General features: G+C 37.9%; 1 protein-coding gene across 3 annotated transcripts in view; it reads left to right on the top strand.

Annotated features, from left to right (window-relative positions):
• tiam2b (TIAM Rac1 associated GEF 2b) overlaps positions 1–5848 on the top strand; it is a 56558-nt gene extending 50710 nt beyond the window's left edge. For all 3 annotated transcript variants that reach the window (XM_016244328.1, XM_016244327.1, XM_016244326.1), the window contains exons 18-25: positions 1812–1920; positions 2036–2215; positions 2362–2480; positions 2589–2697; positions 2796–2851; positions 3702–3792; positions 4081–4168; positions 5016–5848. In XM_016244328.1, coding sequence (XP_016099814.1) covers positions 1812–1920; positions 2036–2215; positions 2362–2480; positions 2589–2697; positions 2796–2851; positions 3702–3792; positions 4081–4168; positions 5016–5571 — 1308 coding nt within the window. In that variant the 3' untranslated portion in view covers positions 5572–5848. The remainder of the gene's footprint in view (positions 1–1811; positions 1921–2035; positions 2216–2361; positions 2481–2588; positions 2698–2795; positions 2852–3701; positions 3793–4080; positions 4169–5015) is intronic.
• Positions 5849–12893: the final 7045 nt, after the last annotated feature.

Genomic DNA, 12893 nt, shown 5'->3' with positions numbered 1-12893 from the left:
TGTGATGATGCCCTGTCAGGCCGGAGCGATGATTCAAAAACATGAAAACCCATTATAAACGAGGCATTCGTTGCATCCAGTGGGGACATAATTATGGATTATAATGACTTATACTGTATTTTACATAAATATTTTATTTATTTATGTTTTACTTACATACTTTATTTAACATAAAACCATATCTGCATTTGTGATCAGAGAAATGACAAACAACAAGCCCTACTCTACACTTCCAAAAAACTCGCTTTAAATATAAAAAATATAAAAACACTTTAAATATAAAAAACGTACTTACAGTCTTTGAGTCAGAACAGCCGGCATTGTAGTCTATCAGTAAACAGTCCTCCATGATAATATGCGCTACACATCTGAATATTTGGGTTGAAGTGTTCTGGAACAGTGTTGTAAATATAACTTAACCACTGATTTCTAGTCGTGTCCATTTTTGGAAGACCAAACAAAGTAGTTTCGCTTTCACAACGAAACACAGCGTCACACACGGTGGCCTAGAGTGAGCAGAGGCCGGCGGATTCGACGAAGGAGCGTTGCTTGCGGCAACCACATGTGACGCCCCCAGGCTGGACTCCACTTCGTCCACGGTGAAAGCCGATCCGGCGATCCACAGCACAAAGTTGTAGTATTTCCTCAGCAACCAGCACGGATCAGCTCTAGGCATGACGAAGCAGATATCGTCCTCTTTTGGAAGGCCAAACAAAGTAGTTTCGCTTTCACAACGAAACACAGCGTCACACACGGTGGCCTAGAGTGAGCAGAGGCCGGCGGATTCGACGAAGGAGCGTTGCTTGCGGCAACCACATGTGACGACCCCAGGCTGGACTCCACTTCGTCCACGGTGAAAGCCGATCCGGCGATCCACAGCACAAAGTTGTAGTATTTCCTCAGCAACCAGCACGGATCAGCTCTAGGCATGACGAAGCAGATATCGTCCTCTTTTGGAAGGCCAAACAAAGTAGTTTCGCTTTCACAATGAAACACACAGCGCCTTCACAACATGGCGGCGGCGGCAACAAAACTACAGCGAGAATAAAAGTTACGCCTTCTATCTTTGTGTGAACATTTGCATAACGCCACCCAAATGTTCACGCAAAGAAAGGCGTAACTTTTATTCTCGCTGTAGTATTGTTGTTGCCGTCGCCACAATGTCGTGGAGATGCTGTGTGTATTGTTTTGAAAGCGAAACTACTTTGTTGGGCCTTCAATAAAAAAGAGGGATATCCGCTTCGTCATGCCTAGAGCTGACGCGTAAACAGAAACGCGTAAAAACACAGTATAAGTCATTATAATCCGTAATTATGTCGTCACTGGATGCAACAAATGCCTCGGTTTTCATGTTTTTGTCTCGTTGCTCCAGCTGGACATGGCATCATATGGTAAGGGGCGTAATATTTCCGTCACACGCTTGAGGTATTCGGCCAATCACAACACACTGGATAGCTGGCCAATCAGAGCACACCTCGTTTTTCAGACCGATGAGCTTTGTAAAATTTGAAGCATTTCAGAAAGGTGGGGCATAGAGGACAAACAATAATGTACAGTATGTGGAAAATAATGTGTTTTTTAACCTTAAACCGCATAAACACATTTCATTACACCAAATACACCAAATAATGTTCTTTTTAGCAACATCATATGACCCCTTTAAAAAAAACTGTGATATAACATCACAAAATCTGTCCACTGTAGAGACATAATGCTTGAATTAGACGGCAAATTTGTTTTACATTTGATAAATGATGTGTTTTTCAGTTTGAGGCACATTCTGAGTCTTTCTCTTTCAATCTCACATCCAGAAGCTCCTCTTCTCCCTGGGCGGATCGTTCTTATACTATGCAGATCACTTCAAGCTTTACAGCGGCTTCTGTGCCAATCACATTAAAGTGCAGAAAGTGCTGGAAAGAGGTAAAACATAAACATAAGCCTCATCTGACAAGTCTCATGGTATATTTTAACTGGCATTTTGAGCTGAAAGAAGATGAGCCTGGTTTATATCATTCTTTGGTTTGTCTGATGGCAGCAAAAACAGACCGGGCGTTCAAAGAGTTCCTGGAGGCGAGGAACCCCACCAAACAACACTCGTCCACCCTGGAGTCGTACCTCATTAAACCCGTGCAGAGGGTTCTGAAGTACCCACTGCTGTTGAGGGAGCTGGTGTCTCTCACCGACCCCGAGAGCGACGAGCACAGCCACCTCACAGGTGGGGGACCATCCAAAATGAAAAATCTGTCATCATTTACTTTACATTTATCATTTTCTTTTCAATTCAGTCAGCCTTTAATCCATTAGTGATTCAATATGAATTCAGTGGGTCAGTTGACATAAATGGTCTCCTTTCTGGTGCAGAGGCATTAAAGGCCATGGAGAAGGTGGCCAGTCACATAAATGAGATGCAGAAGATCTACGAGGACTACGGCACAGTGTTCGACCAATTAGTGGCAGAGCAGAGCGGCCCTGAGAAGGAGGTGCATACTATTCTAGAATTACTTTTAAAAGCATACAAGGATCGTATTATATGCAGTATATTTTCCCTTTATGATTTCAATATCAAGCCTGTGTGTTGTGCGTCTCAGGTTACGGAGATCTCCATGGGCGAGTTCATCATTCACAGTTCAGCACTCTGGCAAAACCCTCTGCCCTCTTTGGGCCGCATGAGAAAAGACCCTGAACTCACCCTCTTCCGTAAGTCTGATCTAATTTACTGTAACTTTAAAAAGCGTGCAGTTTATGCTGTGCAGTATATGGATAATATTAAAGAGTCAGTGTTTTTATTCCTCCAGTCTTCAAGAGAGCACTCATTTTGGTGTATCGGGAAAGCAAGTTAAAGAAAAGAATGGTGAGTTGTGCACATGGTGTATTTTTATCAGGTCTGTCAGTTGATAAAACATATATTTACTTTCTATGCCAAATGATTAATTTAATTATTAATGTGCATCAGTATTTGCAGAAAGAAGTCCCCTAATTTAAGAACATTACATGAACAGACATTACATTATTAGATGGGTATATTCATTGACAAAATAGACAAAAAACTATTTAGAAATCAAAATATACACTACTGCCCAAACGTTTGGGGTCTGTAAGATGTCTGTTTATGCTCACCAAGGTTTAATTTATCTGATAAAAACAGCAATATTGTAAAATATTATTACAATTTAAAATAACTGTTTTCTATATTAATATATTTTAAAACGTAATCTATTCCTGTGACACAAAGCTGCGTTTTCACCATCATTACTCCAGTATTCAGTGTCACATAATCCTTCTAATGTTTGTGGAAATCATGATCTTTGAGAAAGAATAGAAAGTTTAAAATAACTTTTTTTGTAACAATGTAAATGTCTTTGAACAGAGGGCATGTATGAATATATTATAATATGGGGTGCTGTGTGTACATTAATGAGGAAAAAAATTTAACTTAAATGATTTTAGCAAATGGCTGCAATATAACAAAGAGTGAAAAATTTAAGGGGGTCTGAATACTTTCCGTACCCACTGTATACAAACAAATATATTATTTGTTTTCTTTTGATAGACTTCATGCACAAATTACAGAATTTACATAGAGGTTTGAGATCATGATTAATAGTGTTTTTAAGTAACATTAAATTAACAGCTATGTTTTGGTTGCTGTTCATAAGTTTTATACTGACAGCTAACAGACATTTGTATGTTTTTCCGACTAGACGTCTTCACGGCCCGGGGATCTGGATCCTTTTAAATTCCGCTGGCTCATTCCTGTTTCATCCCTTCAGGTCCGACCTGGAAATTCAGCAGGTGTGTGTGACATGACCGTCCTGTTTAAACTAAGAGATGAACATGAGTTTGACATGGATTAAACAAGAGCTTGGTTTCTGTCAAGAGTGTAGACTGATCAAGAGAAATATGGTATTCAAATGGAGGATTTTAAGAACCACTTGAACACGTCACATCAGAGCTCATAATTTAATATATATATATATATATATATATATATATCATAGAAAAGCCCTTTTAAAAGACCAATTGACAAAATTTAAATCTAGTGCATAACTTGCTTAAACTCTCTACTCTTGCCTCTTTCAGGGTCAGAAAACCCTTGTGTTTGGGAAGTTGTTCACACCAAGTCTGAAGTGGCGGGACGACCAGAAATGTCCTTTCAGCTCTGCAGCAGGTAATATTGAAAGTACCAGCCATTAAACATTACAGTATAATTGAAAGCTATCAATTTTAACATTTATTAGACTTTCAAAAATAACAACTTCTAAATTAAGTGAACACAACAATCTTCACATAAACCCATTATAATAATTGTCATATTTACCTGTGCCCTTCAGCAAGTGGGAAATAATCAGAAAACGAATAAAGCTATCAAACACTCGATTCTAAATTAAATAGAGATGAATCCTTAAAGCTACAAAAGTTATTGATTTCCTCTTTTTTTTCTTTTGTTCTTTGATTTACAGACATCACAACAGCTGGGTTATTAGGTTATTTGACTGCTATTACTTTAAGAGCTGCCGCTGCTCAACGTGACGCGGATCTGACACGCATGCTCATAGTTTCATTCCCGCTTTAATATGAAATGATACAGGATACAGCGTGCACCGCCGTATTTGTGCGTGTAATTGAAGAGCACGCGCGACGAGCACAGTATAACGGCTGACAGGACAGGAAAATTAATTTTTACTGACATACGACCTGACAACATCTCCTCTGACCGCAGTTAATTTATGTTATACTAAAGGTCCTCGTCACCAGTACCCTTTCCGCGGTTGGAGCGTGCATCTGAAAAGTCTCCGCCTCTGAGTTAACTGCGTTAAATATTTTTAACGCCATTAAACTGGAAAAATCAATCGCCTGCGTTAATGAGCACATTTTGATAGCACTAATTGAAAGTCAAAAAAAGTGCGCTCATTAAAAGTGTCTTTGAAAGTGAGCCTTTTATTTAACATCTGCAAGAACCATTATTTGCATTATTTTAAGCTTTTAAATGTTCTCGCATCTCTTTTTGTGTGCAGTAACCTGGAGAACAAGGCTAATGCGGTGAGGGCAATCCGCACTCTTCTGAGAGAGAACGCCAAGCGGACGGCTCCTGTCGAGCGACGATTTAAAGATCTAAATTCTAACTTCACCTTCCCCAGGAGAAACCACCTAGGAGCGCTTAGAACAAACTCCTGGCAGCGGCTGCCACCACAGTCTGATGCGCCTAAAACGTCAGACTCAGGTGAGGGCAGACTGCTTGACGGATACGCTCACTCCGAACCTCCCCTCAGGCCCTCCAGAAGCCAGAGCTCTACTCTGAGCAAGAGATCCACATTGTGCTCGCTGACCAATGCCTTGGAAGCTCAACTCCAGAGACTGAACTTCGTAGAGGAGCCACAAGGAATGAGCAAGAGCAGTACCAGCAGCCTTCAGGGCAGTCAGGTGACTCTGCTGGACGACACTCCAGGTCTAGACCTCAACACCCTGCTGGCCAGGGACTACAGCGTGCAGAGTTTTGGACCGGTAGTTAATGAGGATTGTTTTTACGACACGGTCATGGGCATCCAAAAAGCTGCCATCTCCACCCTGTAGAGGAAGCTGGTGCTATAAATATTAAATGCACTAAAACATGATTATTGTGCCTTGATATGAAGAGCTTTTACACAGCCAGTTTTATATCAGCTCTGTCACAAAATCTAGTGAGCTGCCTACCTGGATGCCATTTTAAAGCATAAAAGGCATTATAATTATTTTGCCTTCTAAGGCATCTTTGCTCAAGTTCTAAAGCAGTATCACATGTATTCCTATCAGAAATTATCCATGATGGAAGAGTTAAAAAGAAATTGACTATAAATATACTTATTCAATACTGAGAAGTTTAAAATAATTAAGATTAGTAATGTTAAAAAAAAAAAGTCTAATTCTTATTTGATCAAAAAATAAAAACATTTCAATTAAACGATAATAATTTATTTTTTTTAACATTAAAAAAAAAACGTAATTATTCCATACTTTTGACCGGTAGTATATAATAAAGGTTTAATTTAACCAGGGTCCTTATAGTCTTAGAAAACTTGGATACATGAGGAAATTTAAGTATAAAAAATTGATTTATAGACCTGGAAAATTCATGGAAATTAAAATAATAAAGATAAAATAAACATTAAATACTTAAACGGTGATAAATTCAAAATAAATCAATCCAAAAAATTCAGTAAATTCATTGGTTAAAATGAGATCCTTTAAGAACATTCAGATCACATAACATTTGGAATTCTGAATCTTATTTAATTATAATTATTGTAGTTAATTTAATCTCTGGACACTGACAGTTTCTGTAAACTGAAAAAAAAAAAAACTTTCATGACAGCAGATGTACAAAAGGAAACCTATTGTTGTGGACAATTGGGGCCTTGGAGTAAAAAAGGCTGAGAACCTCTGTTTTTTGTGCGACTGAGAAGAGTGTCCCAAAACAGTCCCTTATGAGTTTCATCTGGGTAGTCAGCTCACTAGGGTTTGGGATGAGCCGCTATGTGGATGAACAAATGGATGATCCTTCCTTAAATTCAGAGCACAGTTTACTTATCCAGAGCATTCCATATGAGCTGACACATGTATTATTAATACACGAGCAAAGACCGTTTCACTGTACGTGAATACTGTAGCTTTACATTAGTATTTGCTTGTTTGACAAAGGCTTTTATCAGCTCAAGACTGAAATAGCTTGATTTCAATGAGCTGAGCAAGTTTTGATAAACCTGAAGACTGAATATAAAATATTTTGTCTAAATTATGCTTGTATATGTTTCTTGCAAAATTGTTGTGTGCACATTTGTAATGTGTGTGTTTTAAAATATATATATATATTATTCAAAGGCATGTTTTACATTCCTTAAGTTAAAAACTTAAGATTTCTTTGTAGTTTAAGCTTGAAAAAACTGTTGTTACTGTTAAGATATGAATGTTGATATGCTCTGTTTTCAGTTATGGTTATTGTAATTTATTTGTAAAAATATACTGTATGACTTAACTAAACATACTTTGTGAAAATGATTTTGTTTTAATATTTAATAAAGACTGTGTTCTATAATATGTGTTGATATCATTAAAATCTCGCAAATATTGATCTCCTACATCATAAGCCATATTCAACCAAACTACTTTTTCTGTCCATAAATGAAAGCAAAAATGCTGTGACAACACATTTGCAACCAATCAAAACATACTTTTAATATGCAGTTATGTGGAGTTTAATTTTTTATGTATTCTTTGATAATCACCCTGTATATACTGAAATGTCTTTGGAAAGGTTTAGAGATTATTCTTTCAGTTGCTTTTTCTTTCTGACTGGCACTCGATACAACCAAAAATTATGCTCAGCTGAGTCGCAATTACGAGCCTTTTTCTTTAGATTTCTTTGTTGAGGATTTTTGTGGGCAATGTTCATTGTGTACGTGGGCTTTCGTTGCACATTTCTTTGTCTCTTAGATTGAAACGAGATGGAGGGGGGGTTGTTCTGTACAAAAATAACTTAATTTACATTCCTAGAAGCTGTGCCAGTGCTTGCCAGGCAGCTGAGGAATATGGTAAAGTTTTAGGTAAGCGTAGGTTTTAATCTTTGTTTCTGCATACATGAAATGCAGTTCTGTCATGACAACTCTCGGAGGGATTGGCATGGTAATGTACATGACAGTGTTAATGTATTTGGTCTTGGCGAAATAGATCTGCTACGCTGTTGCTGCAGAGCAAGTACCGAGACTTGCTACTGCTAATACATCCACAACATGCTGCTGTGAGCATGTAAGAAATATTGCTGCTGCAAATATAACATGAAATAACCCCCATATAGCGTACATGAATCACCTTGTAGCAGATCTATACAGGTGGAGCTGGGGAAGGTGGAGGGTTTCTGAAGCAAGCTGCAACTGCTACGGCAAGCACTAGTCATATATTTGAATGTTGAGCAGCGAGCTCATTGTCTACCGATAAAGGAGAGAACCAATCAGCTGTGCCATGTGATGATGTCATTAGATCAGATTGAGTTAGACCTATCGGACTGCGCCATCTAGAGTTTCATGCCAGAAATCTGTATTTGTTTTGATGCAAAACCTTTATTTCTGCTGACTGTGTATGAGTGTCAAACAAGAAACACAACCCGTTTGCAATGTTATAAGTCGTTCACGCTGCATAATATCATTGCGCCTACTGCACCCATGGTACGGCAGCAAAGTTCCTTGATTATTACGCCGGAATGAGAGTATAATTCCTAGCCATAACGGCCTAGAAAATCGCAACTTTTCATTTTCCGTCGGTCTTAGTACATGATGTAACTACAGAAGAGTCAAGTTTTAAATAGGAAAAATATCGAAACTCTTTGGTCATTTTTGAGCGAGATGTTAACGGTCTAATCCGATTCAATGATCTATGCTAAGCTACAGCTAAAAGTGCTACCGCCAGACCCGGAGATCGGCTGAATGGATTCGAAAACGGTAAAACTCAACTGTTTAACTCCAGGGGAGTTGGAAAATGAGCCTATTTTCAAAAATAATGGAGTGTTCCTTTAAACTTGCTCTATGGTAAAGCAGTGGTGCATTATTGACCCAAGCATACGAAAGAGTTTCTGTAAAGCTTCTTTAAAATGATGTGCATTGCAAAAAGCGCTATAAAATTAAATTTGACTTGACTAAGTCATTATTACTAATACGTACCATAAGTAAACCATGTGTAGATTTCTAAATAAACCTGGCATTATACACTATGAATATTGCTGGCTTTGTAACTGCTAAAGCTCCTCTTTTGTAAGTCTAAATGTAAAAACAAAAAAGTAAATTTTATTAAAAACTACTGTACTTTGGATCAACAAATTGTGTGAGTTTGGGGCTGGGATTTGTTTGCCAACCAATAGCAAGGGAAAATTGGAAATTTTCAGGAAAACTGATAATTTTGTGTTTTTATTTGATTTAAAAGCAGTGTACATAGAAATCTCTCAAGCGGTTAGTTTAATTAAATCCAGAAAATTGCGGGAACACTGAATAAACCTTTCTTTCCATGATGATTTTGAAATGCATTTTAAAATCTAACATAAGTAACTGAAATGCCAAAATGTGCCTTTTAAGAATCATGAATAGAATATATGTTTGGAGAGCAAAAAGAAAACAAATGTTGGGGAAATGGCAAAGCAGCCCAAGCTCCTGTTGCCACAGTAACACCTGTGTGGAGGACCATAAAGACGGCCCACCTCTCCAGCACATAAACTGTGAATGAGACTCCATCCTTATCAACAGAAGCAGCCAGAGGAAGGCAGCAAACACTACTCTGGGGACGAATCTTTACAGGCGTGGGAAGTGGAGAGAGCTGTATCTCGCAGTACACAGATCCCAAAGCTGGGCTTTCCCTGCTCTGAAATCAACTGACAGAGTGTTGAAGTAATCAGACCCGGCACTGCCTAGAGCCTGTTTTCCTCTCTCAAAACCAGAGCCCGCCAATGCGATTCCAGCCTCATTGCTCTCCGAATCAACTGGTTTGGATCACAGTTTTTGGACCTTCTGGAGCAAAGACATGATACAGGTTGCATCCAGAACCGGAGATATCCGAGGAAAGTGTTAATCCAGACTCTGGCTTTGGCACGGTCTTGACAAGGAGTGGGAACAGTCAGGCTGGACACTATGACCACCTGCGCGGAGCTCGTGGAATGTGCTGAGCTCAGCCTGATGTCCACCCTGTGTCACGCTTAGGACGCCCCTCTCGCCCACTACCTGGACGTCACACACTTTGTGTGTGTTCTTGCTGACTACACGTGTAAATGTGTTGGCATATTCTGGCTTTAGTGGTCAAGACAAACAGGTTAGTGAGATACTGAATTTTATCCTTCTTTCTTTATTATACAGCAATTTATTGGACACATCTTACAGTATATTAGTTGAAGTAATGCTGAATAACATTGCTTTTAAGCTATCAGACTATTTTCTGGTGGATAAAACATACAAAAAACAAAACTTGAATTTAGGGACTTACTGTAGGAGCATAATAAGGTGGGATCAAAAGCAAAATGTACTCATCTCAATAGGAAACTGCAATCTGGAATTTCGCGTTGGATTCAAGTTTGTTAAAATTTTAACTAATTTTCCACACACTTTGTGTGTGTTCTTGCTGACTACACGTGTAAATGTGTTGGCATATTCTGGCTTTAGTGGTCAAGACAAACAGGTTAGTGAGATACTGAATTTTATCCTTCTTTCTTTATTATACAGCAATTTATTGGACACATCTTACAGTATATTAGTTGAAGTAATGCTGAATAACATTGCTTTTAAGCTATCAGACTATTTTCTGGTGGATAAAACATACAAAAAACAAAACTTGAATTTAGGGACTTACTGTAGGAGCATAATAAGGTGGGATCAAAAGCAAAATGTACTCATCTCAATAGGAAACTGTGCAATCTGGAATTTCGCGTTGGATTCAAGTTTGTTAAAATTTTAACTAATTTTCCACGCGGAGAAAAAAACAAAAAACACAACCCTAAAGACTAAAGTCTCTGTCTCTTTTGCTCATCAAGGCTGAATTTTTTTAATTAAAAGTACAACAACAAAAAAACCCTGCAGCATTGTGATATAATTAAAAATAAATCTATTAAAATACATTTTAAAATGTAATTTATTCCTGTAATGGCAGAGCTGATTTTTTTAGTAGATATTAGTAGATATTTCTTCAGTGTCACGGGATCCTTCAGAAATCATTCTAACATTCTAATATGATGATGTGGTGCTTAATTATTATTAGTGCTCAATTATAAAAAATTTTTTTTATTATTATCAATGTTGAAACCAATTTTTGCTGCTTAATATGCTAAATTATATATTTTTTGAGGATCCTATGCTGAATAGACAGTTCAAAAGAACAGCATTTATTTAAAATATAAATATTTTGAAACATTATAAATGTCTTTACTGTCACTTTTGTTAATTGAATGAATAAAAAAAATAAAAATAAATATATATATATCTATATGTGTGTGTGTGTGTGTGTGTGTGTGTTTCTTGAGCAGCAAATCAGCATATTAGAATGATTTCTGAATGATCATGTGACACTAAAGACTGGAGTAATGGTTGCTAGGGATAAATTACAATTTGTAAAAATTGTAATAATTTTTCACAGTATTTTTTTATTATCAAATATGCAGCCTTGGATATGCAGAAGACTTTGTATTGCAAACAAGTTTGAAAAAGACCTCTGAGTAAAAAGGCATTCATGAATCACCAACTATTGATAATGAACAATGGACCTGCTTTGCCTACGAACTTTTGCCGAAGTTTTGCTAATGTGGCTCCACCTTTAGTAATGGTCTCACCTTTAGAGTTGGACCAGTAAGCAATCACCTAGGAATGTGAAAAAAGAACATCTTAGCAAACACATAGTGATATGTTGAAAACTGCAAAACATATCAACAACCTCATAACATTGCACTAAAAATTAAGCAATCCAAAACTAATCCAAACACCTTATCAACAGCATAGCCATATACAAAAATTCACTTAAACCACATACAGTTAGGTCCATATGTTTGGACACTGACACAATTTTCCTAATTTTGGCTCTGTATGCCACCAGAACAGAATTAAAAATGAAATAATCAAGATGAAATTGAAGTGCAGACTTCAAGCTTTAATTCAAGGGGTTGAACAAAAATATAACATAAAATGCTTAGGAATTACAACCACTTTTATACACAGTCCCCCCATTTTCAGGGGCTCAAATGTAATTGGACAAATAAATATAATCATAAATAAAAAAAATTATTTTTAATATTTTGTTGAGAATACTTTGCAGGCAATGACTGCCTTATGTCTGGAACTCATGGACATCACCAGAGACTAGTTTCCTCCTTTGTGATGCTTTGCCAGGCCTTTACTGCAGCTGACGTCAGGTGTTGTTTGTTTGTGGGTCTTTCTGCCTTTAGTTTTGTCTTCAGCAAGTGAAATGCATGCTTTATAAATCAGGAGATTGATTTGGCCATTGCAGAATATTCCACTTTTTTACCTCCAAAAACTCCTGGGTTGCTGTATGTTTTGGGTCATTGTCCATCTGTACTATAAAGCGCCGTCCAATCAACTTTGCTCCATTTGACTGAATCTGGACAGACAGTATGTTCTTCCGGCTGCTTCTGTCTTCTGTCACATCATCACTAAACTCCAGTAACCCAGTGCCACTGGACACCATGCATGCTCATGCCATCACACTGCTCCACCATGTTTCACAGGCTGATCTTAATTTCAGCCGTCCAAAGAATGCTTTTCCAGAAGTGGTCTGGCTTTTTTGGATGTTTTGGCAAAGTCTAATCTGGCCTTGTTTGCACCTTGTGGTGAACCCTCTGTATTTGCTCTCGTGAAGTCTTCTCTTGATTGTAGACTTTGACAGCGACACACCTACCTCCTGGAGAGTGGTCTTCACTTGGCTGGATGTTGTGAAAGGATTTTTCTTTACCATGGAGAGGATTCTCCGATCATTCACCATTGTTGTCCTCCATGGACTTCCAGGCCTTTTTATGTTGCTGAGCTCACCAGTGCGTTCTTTTTTTCTCAGAATGTACCAAACGGTTGATTTGGCCACTCCTAATGATCCTGCTATCTCTCGGATGGATTTGTTTTGATTTTGAAGCCTAACAATTGTCTGTTTCACCTGCATGGAGAGCTCCTTTGACCGCATGATGTGGGTTCACAGCAACAGCTTCCAAATGCAAAATGAAACACTTATTAGAATCAACTCCAGAATTTTTACCTTAATTGATGTAGAAATAATGAAAGAATTGCCCAAGCCTGTTCATGAAACAGCTTTTGAGTCAATTGTCCAATTACATATGGTCCGTTGAAAAAGGGGGAGGTACCTATTAAAGAGCTGTAAGTCCTTAACCCTTC

The sequence above is a fragment of the Sinocyclocheilus grahami genome, unplaced genomic scaffold, assembly GCF_001515645.1.
Source record: "Sinocyclocheilus grahami isolate Dianchi unplaced genomic scaffold, SAMN03320097.WGS_v1.1 scaffold714.1, whole genome shotgun sequence".
Taxonomy (NCBI): Eukaryota; Metazoa; Chordata; class Actinopteri; order Cypriniformes; family Cyprinidae; genus Sinocyclocheilus; species Sinocyclocheilus grahami.
The sequence above is the reverse complement of the archived record's forward strand: the minus strand, read 5'-3'. Positions and strand labels throughout refer to the sequence as shown.